The sequence below is a fragment of the Poecilia reticulata genome, linkage group LG18 (assembly GCF_000633615.1).
Source record: "Poecilia reticulata strain Guanapo linkage group LG18, Guppy_female_1.0+MT, whole genome shotgun sequence".
Classification (NCBI taxonomy): Eukaryota; Metazoa; Chordata; class Actinopteri; order Cyprinodontiformes; family Poeciliidae; genus Poecilia; species Poecilia reticulata.
The window spans coordinates 16,939,249-16,953,384 of record NC_024348.1 but is presented as its reverse complement, the minus strand read 5'-3'; the positions used below and the strand labels follow the sequence as shown (position 1 = coordinate 16,953,384).

The 14,136-nt window shown below is 39.3% G+C and overlaps 1 protein-coding gene across 10 annotated transcripts in view; it reads left to right on the top strand.

The window, feature by feature from the left end:
- Positions 1–14,136, top strand: part of col25a1 (collagen type XXV alpha 1 chain) — a 194,387-nt gene that overhangs the window by 87,335 nt on the left and 92,916 nt on the right. For all 10 annotated transcript variants that reach the window (XM_008435851.2, XM_008435853.2, XM_008435847.2 and 7 more), the window contains exon 3: positions 12,611–12,655. In XM_008435851.2, the coding sequence (XP_008434073.1) occupies positions 12,611–12,655 (45 nt within the window). The remainder of the gene's footprint in view (positions 1–12,610; positions 12,656–14,136) is intronic.

Below are 14,136 nucleotides of genomic sequence, written 5' to 3'. Positions count from 1 at the left end.
GCTATGATTTTATGATTCAGCGAATATGTGAATGGGGGAAAAAAAAATGGATTGAGCTTTCTTTGCTGGCAGAAACCAGCAGAGGGCTAAATTGACTCTCATCTTTAGTGAGGGCATTTTCTGAGCACTCAGTGGAGCTTTTTAAGTCGAGATGAAATCCAAGTTTTCCAAACTGCTGTTAGTCTTCAGTAAATCTTTGCCTCAAACAATAAGCTATAAAGTTTAGACTCCAGATTTTACTGTTGCCTTGCAGCAAGAAGGTCCACGTTTCAGATCCTTGCCTGTGGAGTTTGCACAATTTACCTTTGTGTGGCTTCCCTCCGGGTACTCTGACTACCTCCCACTGTCCAAAAAAATATGACTGTTGGGTTATTTGAAGGCTCTCTTGTCTTTAGGTGAGTGTGCATGGGTTTTATGTCTTGTGCCTCTGTGATGAATTGGAGAACTGTCCAAACCGTACCCCACCTCTCACCCAACGGCCACTGGGGATGGGCGCTGGCTTCCCTGCAAGGATAACCAGGTATAGAACATAGTTGGATGGATTTGCAGTCATATTTGATCAGACTATCAGTCATATCTTTTTTATTTTCTTTTGACAAGCCTGTGTGTCTTTGACATAAGCCCTCATCCTCTGGATGTTCAAACTGTGGAAAACTTAATCCATCATAGATCAGTCAAAACACAAGTAAAGCTCATTTACAGCGGCGGGCAGGAATTTGACTTTCAGTTTGAGCTTTTAATGATGCACTTGGATCTTTCAGTTTCTGGTTTAACAGATTAAAACTATACAACTAACGAAAGTGGAAAAATAAGAAATTGGGTTGCACCTGTTTGACTTTTTCATTGATTTTCATTAATTCACTGAAAACAAGTACATGCATTGTTAAATATGTACAACACCCCTGACATCTGGTTAATATTATTTTCAAAGTTGCACCTGTTGCAATAAATAAACTTCTCCTATAATTCTAATTGGATATTTGATGACTTTAATAGATTTTTTTTTTAATTCCTTGATTTCCTGACATGGACCTGGCTTTTAAACATAGTCACTATTTCTCATTAGGGTTGAGGTTCAGGGAGGCCATGACCAGACATTTGACATATTCCTACCTGTCATAACATAAACATGACTGAAACCAGCAGTTCCTCACATAGACAAGCCAAATCACTTCTGGAAATTGTTTCATTTTCAGAGAAGACAAAGACTCAGTAAAACCTGAGAACTATGACTTTAAATGACAAAAATCATAGTTTATTTTTTTGGAATCATTGGCTTTACTTGTATTTTGACTGATTTTTTGTTTTTTGGTATAGCTATACCAAAACGAGATTGAATGATTCCAGTCTCATTTTGTTTTAAAAATTGTAGGTTTTACTTAAAAACCAGGTCTGTGTGTGAGAGAGAAAAAAAAAACAGTAGTGCTATTAATTCCACATATGAGTTTCAGAAATTACTAATTTTGCTGGTGTATTTAGAAAGCCTGCTATAGTTGCAACTTGCTAAGGCAGCATTTAACAAAAAAAATGGTGAGCATGTATGTGCAATTTTGATTTCATACATGTAACTTCTGCTGAAACCATCACGATTGACTAAGTAAAAGCATAGTTGAGGATACGGACAACCCTGGGCTGATAAACTGAAAATTAACAGATTAGTGTGGGAAATAACTTAACTAAATAGCATTAGTGTGGTTGGTGACTTCACTCGCCATGGAACTGGGACTTGGCGCAGTGCATCAGGACACGCACGCACGCACGCACGCACGCACGCACGCACGCACGCACGCACACACACACACACACACACACACACACACACACACATACTGTGGTAGTTTTTCCAGCTGCAGGATTGGATGCAGGACATATCAAAGCTGTCAGAGGAAACGCTCTGACTTTACTCTTACTGATTGGAAGGAGCAGATGAGCAGCAGCTAGCAGGCTGTGGCTCCATGGTTTCCTCGGGGCAGGACAGGGGTTAAGAGAGTATTTGGCTTGTACAGATGCTGTACCCCTCACAGTTACCACTTCCAGGTCTGTCGCAGGCTGTGGGGGCAATTCGACTGGCTTGTAGGAAAAGAGTGTTGTGGTTGTTAGAAACACCTGACGTCGCGAAATATAAAAACACCATTTCTTACCCCCAGAATGTGCCAGCTTGCACGGTACTTCTCACCATGCAGGAAGTGGCGGTTTTGTTTAATTTCACGAACCTTAATGTGTTAAGAGTGTGCGGTCGTTTAAACTGAAAACATCACATGGCAGTCCAGTAATATAGTTTTGAATCCTAATAACACGTTTGACTTGACTGCAGTTATTATTTTTCTGTAGTGATTTCATCTGTGTTGAACTGCGGCGACTGTCCTTGAGCAGCTTGAGGCCTTGTGGTCCATACTAAGCAGCTCTGCTTCTTTAAATCTGCCGCCTCTCGCACCGCAGATGCACATGCACGTTTTGCATATTGGCTCACACATTCCTGGTGTTGATAAGGTCAGCCAGCAGTCATGTCAGCAGGTACAGGACTGTGTCTGAACCCACTTCACGGTGCCTTGCAAAAGCATTTAGCCGCCTTGCACTTTTAAACATTTTGCAACCACAAGCTTGTATTTTATTGGAATGTAACGTGGTAGACTCACACGGCGTTAGGAAGCTGTGTTCAATGGGTTTTTTTTTTTCTTCAAGCAAATGCGTGCATTTGTGTTCACCTTCCTTTTAGACTAATTACCAACAGAATAGAATACAGCTAATTAATAAATAAAGTTTGTGCATAATCTAATCTCAGGGACATCTCTTTCAAAGTTCACACACACAACCCATCTATAAACTTTGTCAGGGGACAGAAACAAACCGGCCAGGTGGAGATGCTGGTAGAAAGGCAGGAGACTCTGAAGTGGATCACTGGCTTGTAACAATGTGATAAGAGTAACTTTAGCTCATTATTTGGTACAGTTTAATGTTAAATCTGGGGTACTAAAAGGTCCAATCCATGTGTAAATGCATCGCAAATGTGGTCAATTACATATTGTGGTAAGAACTATCACTAAGCAGTGAGTTCATTAACCGGGTCAGGAACATACAGTAGGGAAGAAGTGGCATAAAGCTGCTTATTTGGCAATATTTTCCCTCATTATTTCAATAAATTATACATGAATGGCTCATAGATATTCCACCCTTTACGTTTATCTTAGCTTAATCAGCAGCAGCCGGCGGAGTCTAAGACTGTAAAGGAGCATCGGATGGAAGAGCGCGGCCAAATCGCATAACTCAGCCATTTCAGCCAAATTCAAAAGAAATAGCAGTTCAAAACCTTCCAAACAAATCTCTACATTTTCACAAGAAACTGTTTAAAGAATTCCCTTAGACTCACTGCTGTCACATTGCCTATATTTTAAAAGCGTCTAGTTTGCAGATTTATATGCAGTTTGAACTTAATATTGTTTTTATAGGGTAGATATCGTTGCACCGTTCAAGCTGTTCAAGTCCCTAAACAACAAGCCCAACGTACAACCAGAGGCTCAGTGGAAAGGTTTAGATCAAACTACTGTGAACCAATCAGAAAGCAGATCTAAATCCAATTGAGAATCTGTGACAGACACTCTCATTATAATCTGACTGAGTTAGATTTAATTTACTAAGGATAATGCACAAAAACATCTCATACATGAAAAGCTGTAAAAAAAAAAAAAAAAAAAAAAGAAGAAGGCTGTAGGTGTAACTGCAGCTCAAAATGGTTCAGTTTTAAATGCAGGTGAGTTGAATTTTTAATGCATGCCACACTTCTCAGATCAGATATTTGTAAAAAAAAACAAAAAAAACAACAACAAAAAAACCCCCAATAAAAACAGTTATGCACTGTTTTGCATAAAATATTGATCCAATACACTTCCAAGGCATTGTACGTACAATTGAAGATATCCCTTTGCATCTGTACAAAATAACACAACGTAATGTCATTTTCTAAACGTCACTTAAAAGACAAACGAGGTTTGATGTTTCAGCCTTCTCGTTTAGCAGCCATTACATCTATGAGCATTTTATAGTCGAGTGAGGAAAGGAGATTAGTTTCAACAGTACTAAATCAGAGGTCTTAACCATTGATTAAATGCGGGAATTCAATGCTCCTGAGGGAGAACTATAAGGTTTGCTGTTTGCTCAAAGAGAATATTTCACTTGATGAATTACATTAAGTTTAAGAGCATTGTGTATTGGTTGTACAAATCACAAAATCAGATTTAAGATCTTTGGACTTCGGGTCGGTTGTTTGCTATGATTTTATGACTCTGGTAATTGCCAGCAAGGCACAGGTGGAAGATGATAGTTTCTTTAGAGATCAGACTTTAGATTACTTCAAAATCACGGCAAGAGTTTGAACTTTCGTTGGTTTAGAGGGTTCTTAAGAGGCTCTTGAATCCGTTGTGACGGAACGCCAAGACATAACCGGGTTAACACTCAAAAGAAACCATTAATTTCCATTGTGGATTACACCTTGGCCGGGCCAAGCCAAGCCCGTCTCATCTCTTTCATTTTCAGAGCAGCGCGTTTTGAAATTTAACAGCTAATAATTTTAAGCCTCCCCAAAAGTCACACCCCATCTCATGCAGCTGTATTTCGAGCTGCTGGATGTGCTAAGGACACAGCGGAGGTTTCTGACAGAGCTGTCGGGAGAGCCGCCCGTGCCAGTTTAGCCCCCAGAATAAAGCGACGCGACTTGGCTGATCGATCGGCTTATTACCGACCTCGCCTCATCAGGGAGTGTGTTCTGCCTCCATCACGACCGCAGTCAGCGCTGCGGGAAGAATAATTGCAGTGTGCAGCTAACAGGGTGGGTTTCAAGTATCCTCGCACTCAGCCCCTTGCCAGAGGAAAACACATTGATCTCTCAAGGTGATGAAAAGGCTCCCTTAAAGGATACCGGGTCCTCCCGGAGTCTTCAAGCCTGAACACTGAACCGGAGCAAAAACGGAGATGATCCATGCATCCCTTCCAGGCATGCTCGAATTCGAGTCATTTCTCTTCTCTGAGAAAGAATTTCGTTTCGGGAAGGAACTGCTTCTTGCTTGAGTCCCTAAATGTAAAAAAAAAAAAAAAAAAAGTCTAATCCAGAGCGGGAGAACAGTTTGGCGGTAATTACTCTGTAAGGATAATCTAAGTGTTGAGGCTGGCTATTTCATGTAGTGCAGCAGAAGAAAGATGCGTTTTTAATGCTAACTTCAATCAGAGTCTGCCGCGCCAGACAATCCCTCACATCTTAATGGATAGACTCGCTGGTTAATGAACTCATAACTGGCATCTGGACAAACATGGGCAGAATCCAACCAACACACACTCAACCAGGCACAGAATCGCTGTACTCCTCAGGGATGACTTGAGAAATGAATTCATTTCAAGCTATCTGACCACTCCTAAGCGTTCACGCAGACACACTCGCAGGGGGAAACAAAAGCATCGTTAAGTTAAAACAGAAACCAGCTTCTGTTTTCTCCAGTTGTGATCGTTGCCTCGTGTAATCCCTTTCACATTCCTGTTGGGAGACATCTTAACAACTCCAAACGTGAACAAAAACCGTCACTTCGGAGTTTTAATTTTAATGTTGGCGACATGATGACATTTCTGTCTTGTCGCCGCGTTTCAATTGTCAAGAAAGTGGTGGAATCGAGCGAAGCGGGCATTCATTACACACTCTAAGTGTTTATTAGATCCAAATTACAAAAGTAATCAGGGAGATTTCTTGCTCCAAACTAATCCTTCTTTCTGAGCTGTGTAAACACAACGCCTGCAGCTCATAACAGAAGGTTTATAACGCAGAATAAATTTGATTGGACGGGAAGTGGTGGTTTGTCAGCATTATATTGATTTAAGCGGGATAAATGTGTGTCTATGTGAACCGTAAAGAATTTATGTTAGAGCACAAAAAATAGAAAAAAAAAAGGGGAAAATTAGTAAATGTAAAAATCAGACACAATGGTCTCTTTTTCTGGGGAATGAATTAAATATAATTGCAAATACGTATTTAGGAAATGGATGTAATCATTATATTTACTCAGGAAATTGTTGCATTGGAGTTAAGTATAGTTGAAAATGGGGATAATGAAGACCTATACCGCAGAATCGGAGAGTGATGTTAAATATCCTTCAGGACATTGTTTTTCTAAGTCAGGTTTGGGATTCAAATGTGGGTCTTGGGGAAAATTAAAGTAGAGATCCAAATTCTTCCTGAAATGTCTGTTTATATTACTTCGCCAAACAGATCTTTACAGTCTGTTATAGCAAAGGATAAAGGAGTTTCCATACTTGGTATTAGCCTAGCACTACATAAAACTCGTACCTGTTTGTACTTCTGGCTATTTTTGCCAAAGCAGCTCTACCATTAAAACAAGGACTTTCCTCTTTTAAAAGACATTATGTAATGCCTTTCAAACACATTACACCAAAAACCTCTGTGCATTTTATTAGGATTTTATATAACAGATACAAACTCAGTAACACGTTGTTCCTTTAGTGAAAGGTAAAGGAACAATGTTTTTCATTGTTCCTTTTGTGCGATATTGTGCACTGCTGGACAATATCTCCCTACCCATGTATGAACCTCTAAATTGAAATGGGGAAATAAAGAGTTATGTTCATTTTTATTTAGCCCCTGACTCAGTTTTTTTGGAGAACTGATTTTCTTTTGTTTAAACCAATGAGCTGATTGTGGATTTCCTTGGGAACGGACTCACCGGTCAGGAAACCGACTTGGAGATGGTAAATTCCTCCTAAACAATAAACCAGACTGGAGTCACAGCACCGATGCTCTTTAGCAGGTCAGAGCAGACTATCTGCTAAGGAGACACGAGAGCTTTTGAAGGGCAACGGGAGGCTCCTGAAGACTAGCAGCAGCTAATTTGCAGCTGAGAGGAATTTGTTAAATAAGCTCATCAGGAAGGCTAGCTATATGCTAAGATGCTAGTGGTGACTGGTAATAAAAGGACTCTAGCTAGAATAACCTAGCTAGAATAACCTCAGTAGCCATAAGAGTTTACAACCATCACTGTTTCCAAAAATAAAAAATAAAAATCAGACTCAGTAGGTGTTTACGTCACAGTTATTTGTACCGTTTTTAGAATTTCAAATATCGTCCTGGCAGAAATTTGTACAATCTTCTTTTGCCAGGCCTTTAATACGGCTGTTATTTGAAATGACATAGGTTTGTATCTACTATAAGACTACAGTAATATGAAGTCTTGCTTCCCAGAAGCTGAACTCAAATGTCTTAAGCAAGCGTAACTGTTCTTATAAAAAGTAGTATTTAAATTTTTTTTTATTATTTTCTTTGTGCGGAAACTCGTTGTGCCTCTGGCTTGTCGTCTCTCCTAAAGTGGTTGAGGAAGTTGAGGGATTAGCACAAGAAGTCCAGGTCAGTGAGAGTACAAGTGCTCTTCTTCCGGATTCAGTTCAGTAGGTCGCAAGACTAATGGGACTTTTAACGTTTCCTTCGACAGTACCAGTGACTGACGACCGCATGGATGTTCTGGAAGTGATGGAGACACAGTCCAGGTTTTCATCTGGTTGGATTGACTTCCGTAAGAGAGAACTGGATGTTCGTGTCAAAAAGTGATGGATATGTTCAGACAGAATTCTGGGTCTGCGTAACCTCACGGACAAATACATTGTCCCCACTCTTTGTCTGTCAGGGTTTTTGTATTGAACTTGCTTATAATGCTGTGTGCAGGTGCTGTAGTCGTCCTTTTTTCTTCTTTTTTTTTTTCCAGAAAATGCACTTATTACATAATTAATCTGCTTGTTAGGCATTCTTTGCTTGCTTTTGGAGTCTGCAGTTTCTTTTCATGACAACAGCTCACATTTGTCAGTAGAGAATGAGGAAAGCAGTGACCTTCACAGACCAGACTTATTTTAAAATATTGTTCAATTTCCATAGTTTCCCTCTGACACCGGACTCAGCGGCCCATGAATTAGCATTTCATGTATTGATTTATTCGTTGTCATGCAAAGAATAATGATCCTGGATTGAAGGGGTGCCTTTTTGCCAGACGTTTCCACAAAAATGTACTTGTAAAGTAACAAATGATTGTGCTGCGCAGAAGAAAGCCAGCTTTTGTGCAGTTGTAGTTCCGTTGACCTGGATACCCAAGTGTTGTGAGGTTTAATAAACTCATCCATCCTTGTTGCGGTATTAAATGGGGTATATTAAAGTCTGTTTTGACTACTTCTTCATAAGTCCCAGGAATGTTTCGAAAGACATTGATCAGCAGAGGTTTTTCTCCTTGCATGTTCTCAACATTTCAAGGAAACGCTGGGATTCACGTTCCGAGGGTGGCTGGAGCCGTCTCGAAACCATCAGAGCTGACCAGATCGTGATTTAGTTCAACGAAGCCAAATGATGCAAAGCAGCTTTATGCTTGTTCAAAGCCATTGTTTTTAAAAGTATATTAACCATGTGATATTTTGCCAAGTATTTGTACAGAATGTTGTATTAAGCATTGTATTAAAGCGGAATCCCATTTCCTATGTTTACATACCTATTGCCACTGGGGTTTAAATGTCCTTTTTGAACCTTAGTCATCATATCCCACCACAAATTTGGACAGCTGTTCAAGAATTCCCAGTTAAATAAATGGAACAATGGATAAATGGACTTTAAATATCATGTAAAAAGATAAATTAAGCCTACTGCTTATATATATATATATATATAAATAAATAATGCATTCTTACAAAGCCCAATCTCACACAGTATATTTGGCTTTCTTGAATTATTGAGGAAAATCACATTTCCTCTCCAGTTATTTAGCTTGCAAGAAACATATGGCTGCAAAGCATGTTTGTTTTTATGTTTGAGAATTTGCCATGACACTAAAAATAAAACATTAGAAACCATAAAACTGCTGACATACTACCGTGTATTTAGACATCCACTGATGTGTGCCCAGTTTGGGTCATAGATTGAGTTGTCTCACTTAAATTTTGCTTTGGCCTGCCAATGCCAAATTTTAGCTGATTCAAATTTCTCTAAAATATTTATAATGCAAGAAGATATAAGGGAAAAAAATCATTTTTTAATATTCCTGATTTGTAATTGGGAATCATCCATAAAAAAGCACTAGCTGTTAAAATACGTTCATTGATTGATTCGGCGATCAGACTGGTGAAATGTCCAGTGTGTACTGTACTTCTCGCTCATTGACTGTGGGAACGGGCCCGAACCCTTCCTGAACTCTTCACAGCATTAAGTGGGTGCAAAACGCTAAATTCCTCTGCACTTCATTTGACTTGGACCTTTGAAATATCCAAATTTGAATTGCAAGACACCCTTAATCATATAACCAAATGTTGAAATTCCTACACCATGGCATAAAGATCCCACATGTAGAAAGGGCAAAAAGGCAAATGTCAATAAAGACTTACTAAAATCTGTCTGAACATATTCCAAACATGTCCTTCACGTCACAATATGTTTATTTGTATTGCAGAAACTGTAGCGAAACCTTTTGCCTTTAAAGAAGCAAGATTTAGATTTGGTTCTGCTTCATTGGAAAATCATGACACGTTTGAGAAAACTTTTTATTTTTATTTTTATTTATTTTTGACTGCATTGAGCATTAACCCATCTTGTGGCACAGTTGAGTAATAAATTTTAGGGTTCATGTATGATGACTAAAACATGGTGTAATAAAAACTGAAACAGATTATATACCGCAGAGAAGTGGATCTGTGCTCACAGAGATCTGGAGCCAATTCTCCTTAAACCTGATTTGCTTGGAGGTTACAACTGGTACACTGTTTGCTGTTTTTGGCAAAAGTTTGACTTTCATTCTGAAGAATGACTCCGTTGCATCGTGAGAGAGGGTTTTAAAGCAGTCTGATTATGTACGTTGCGCTCTTGAGACATGGCTGGTAGTGTAAATTGCTCCACCCAGTGCTGGCTTGCTTCAGACTGATTGATTTGGAGGAAAAGGAGACGCGAAAAGAGGGCCACTGCTCAGGGCCAATCAATACTTCATGGATGATGGGCAATGCTAAAAGGCAGTTGTGTCTCAGCTGCGTGAAGCGTAAACAGGACGTTTATCATGTCAAACAATCCATAACTTTAAAATGATGTTGTGATGAACAATATTTGCAGAAAATCTTAAAACAATGGATTAAAGCTGCGTGTTTTTGTAGTGCTTCCAAATGGTTTGTGTGAAATGGTTTTCAAACGACTTCTAGTGGAGTTAAGCAGAGAGTGTGCAATTTCAAACTTTAATGCTGTCTGATTCTTGAAAGGGAGAAAGAGGTTGTATTATGCTCTTCGTTTTGGTCTCAAGGTTTGATGCTTCTCCTTGAGAAACTGTGACATGAAAGAGCCATATTGACACAATTGTGTGAAAAGGAGACTGGGTATTATCTAAGCAGTGTGTTGCGTTTATGCAGTGATTTAGCATAATAGACCAAGATACAGTCATCACCTCACCCCCATCCATACGGCGGAAAGAAACTACCACCTGTAAATTGGACAACACTTTAAGCAGAAACAGATTCAGGGCGTTTATTAACATGCTCTATCTCAAGGGGAATCTGAATATTGACTTGCTTTGTTCTCTGCAACATGTTAGCATGCTAACTTGAAGTAAGCTTCACCTGGAACTGAGAGAAGTCTTGCAGAGCTAGCTGAAAGGTTTTTGACAGGCATGAAGAAATAATCCTCTCTGGTTAAATTAAAAGCTTAGGCATCAGCAGATATATGATTAATCCCGTGATAGAAACGAACACCATTTGTTCTTACGGTATTTTTGCTTAAACAGGAAACTGTCAACCCCAAGACGTTGCCACAGAAAATGTTGGACCACCGCTCAAGCCATTAAACTGTCAAGCAACCTCGACTGTCTGAAGACAATTCCTGGACAGTTCATTTGATAGTTGTAGAGCGATTTCAACCTGGCACAAAGCAGACTGATCGACAAGGCTTTCCAGTCCACCACCCTGCTAGCATAGCTAAACACGGAGCCAAACCATCATACCTCGACTGACACTCTCCTCTTTCTGGTTCGGCATGAGAGAAAATATTATCTGCTGCATCACTTTCTAAAATGCAAACGCCACCAAATGTGGAACACAATGTGAAACACACAAAACCACAGCATCCATTTTGTTATGTCTGACCATACATCTGAAAGAATATTAAATTTACTTTGATTTATTTCAGTGACAGGCAAACGAAGAAAGAAAAAAGTGCTGAAAAGGTTTTAACAGATTGTTCATAGTTGCTGACCCTCATCGTAAAATTCCCAGCCGCACTTTATTTATTTTTTTCTCCAAAAACCATTGTTCCGTGACAGCATTTGGGAATCTGTGAGAAAGCTGAAGCCAAAATGCTTTTTCACCAAGTCTTATTTCATTTACAGCCAGAGCCCTTGATCAGTTTTTTAAATATATCTGAAAACCTGTTTTGACTATTTTTTGCTAACATACAGTAAATCTTTTTTCTTTCTGAAGTGGGAATATTATTGTTGGCACACACGAGTCTCAGCGAAGGTTTTTTATCTTTATATCGCTCTGCAATTTTAACTGGCTTTCCTAAAAGTCTAAAATTAGAATGAAAAATAAAGTGAGGAATATTATAAACCACGGTGATATTTGCAAATAACGTGATGTATTTTGCCTGGAACAGCAGCCACCATATGGCAAACGTTTTCTTAGCAGCTGTCATACCACAGAAATCAGAAGGATGTCATAATGTCGTACGAAATATTCCTTTCAGAGGTGTCGAGTGTCATTACAAAGTGAGTTAAAGTGAAGTGAGTGCCAAGTGCAGTAAACCGCCTTCTGTTTCTTACAAAACCTCAAAAAACAAACCTGTGGAAGCAAACGGGGCTCATGTTGTAAAGTGGGAGTCAAACTCCACCTGTGGTTACATTGAACTGAGCGCGGACTCCTCACTGGCAGCGCCTGACATTATCTTGGAGGCCGCTCAAAAGGAGCAGAGTTGGAGGTCGAGGCTGAGCCAAACGGTGGGATCAGATTCAGGCCTTAGTATCGTACAAGGAGGTTTTGATACAGTCCTGCATTTTGCACCCAAGTAAGACTTGTAGTCTGCAAGAAAGGGGGAAAAGCTAGCCACATTCTTCATCTCATTTTATTTGGTCTTTTTTTTTTTTTTTTTTGCTGTTGTATAAACACAGAAACAAGTTTACATGGAAAGTGATATGAACACAAAATTTATCTATGAGCAGATCTTGAACAATCCAGTTGATGTAGAGCTGTGAAGTCAAACATTATTATATGATCGAACACGGCAACCCAAAGTGTACATTGGAGTGGATGATTACAAAATGGTTTGAGGAATTGTGTGCTTACGATCAATAACTGGACAAAAACTGACAAAAAAAAGCCAAAACAGAAACACGATTCACGTACAAAATTTTAAAAACATTGGCATTCCTCTTAAAAATAAATCGTAGTGATGGGACCTTGAAGTTTGCTGCCTTTTTGTATGATCCTTCAGTGTAAATATCTAAACGTGGCTGTGAAAGTGAATTTGATGTCCAAATTCTGGTGGTGGAATATCAAACTCGTACATATTTAAGGCAATCAAGTCTTAGACCTAAATGTATTTTGTGTCTTTTTGTTCCAGGACCTCCTGGTAAGAGAGGAAGGAGAGGCCGCGACGGAGAACCTGGTATGTACGTTTATTATTTGGATCGGAGATCAGAATTGTCTTGTTCTGTGAATTTAGAAAAGAAATAATTCAATTGGACACCAGCAGATTTTACTACAGTCATTTTAGACGTATAATGTATTTTCTTAGAGGCTGAAATGTGAAAGAGAGGTTAGTTCAGGGCATTTTGGGATTGATTCCTTTCCTACAGAAGCTCTCCGTTTTTAAACTAAAGAGAGGAGATGATGTAGGTTAAAAAAAAAAAAAAACTCATCTTGAGGCTGTTATCTCTTGTTCGAATCCATGACACTTTGCATATAATAACACATTTTTGTTTGGCTTTTTGTCATTATATACTCTCTTGGACAAAATAAGAAAAACCCTGCTTCAATTCTAGTTTTTTGTCGATCATGACAAAGTAGAAAATATATAATTTTAATTTGTTTATAAACCAGCAATTCTAATGTTTTTTGTTTGTTTGTTTTACTGAACTTTATATATAAAAAAGTATTTATAAATGCATAGTCAACATGGACAGATTGACATACATTTACGTACATTCCAGTCCAGTTCTGGTTAAAGGACACCATATTTGAGTTTATTAGGCTAATTGAACAAATGTTTTTCTTGCTGACAAAACCCAGTCAATTGCATCATGGCATTAACTTTGCAGGAATCTGTACAAGCATGTGGCGACAGTAGAGAGGAGAACTTAACTCTGACCCACCCAGTTAAAATTCTGGAAGCTTTCTGAGGTTATATCTGGGGTACAATGCAGTGAAATACCACACAAATAACATGCTACAGTCACCTTATTGTCAGAAGTGAACAGAGAATGCCTTCTCAAAACATGGTGGCAGCAGCTCCTCATCGAGTGCACGTGCACAAAAGCAATAGGAAACTTGTAGTTAAGTTACAGGGAAGAAAAGTTATGGGTACCATTATGGAAATGCGCCTTTACATTGTTTGTCGTCCGATTTATCGAGAAGAGTCAACGTTAGACCATTTATAGGAGAAGCTTGGTACAAACCGGATGCTGAAGGAAGAGGTGACAGCCAAACGCATCACCGTGTTGGAGTAGCCTAATCAAAACCTCAGAGAAATATTGCAGACCTCACTAAGCTTAAACCCCTAAAAGCTGGATTTGTTTTGTTTTGTTTTGTTGTACCAAAACACTGTAAAAGACGGATTAGATCGTTGTAACCTCCTGCGTTATTCCTCCAACTTACTTCTGGTTAAGGCAACCGAACATGTAATTGAAAGCCCTGACGTATCAAACCTTAGGAATGAAAAATTGGGTGCATTCCTTCTGCCGTGGCCGTAATTAATACGTCCAATATCACCCTTTCATTCGCTCACACGCACTCCCTCCCGATCGGAATCGAGAACCCTGGCCCAGCTGAGCCCTCGGATACCAGGGGGAATGAGATTTCGTACAGTGACACCTCCACAGCCAAAGAGTGTCGCCACAAATTGAATTTGCAGCAAGAACATGCACTTGG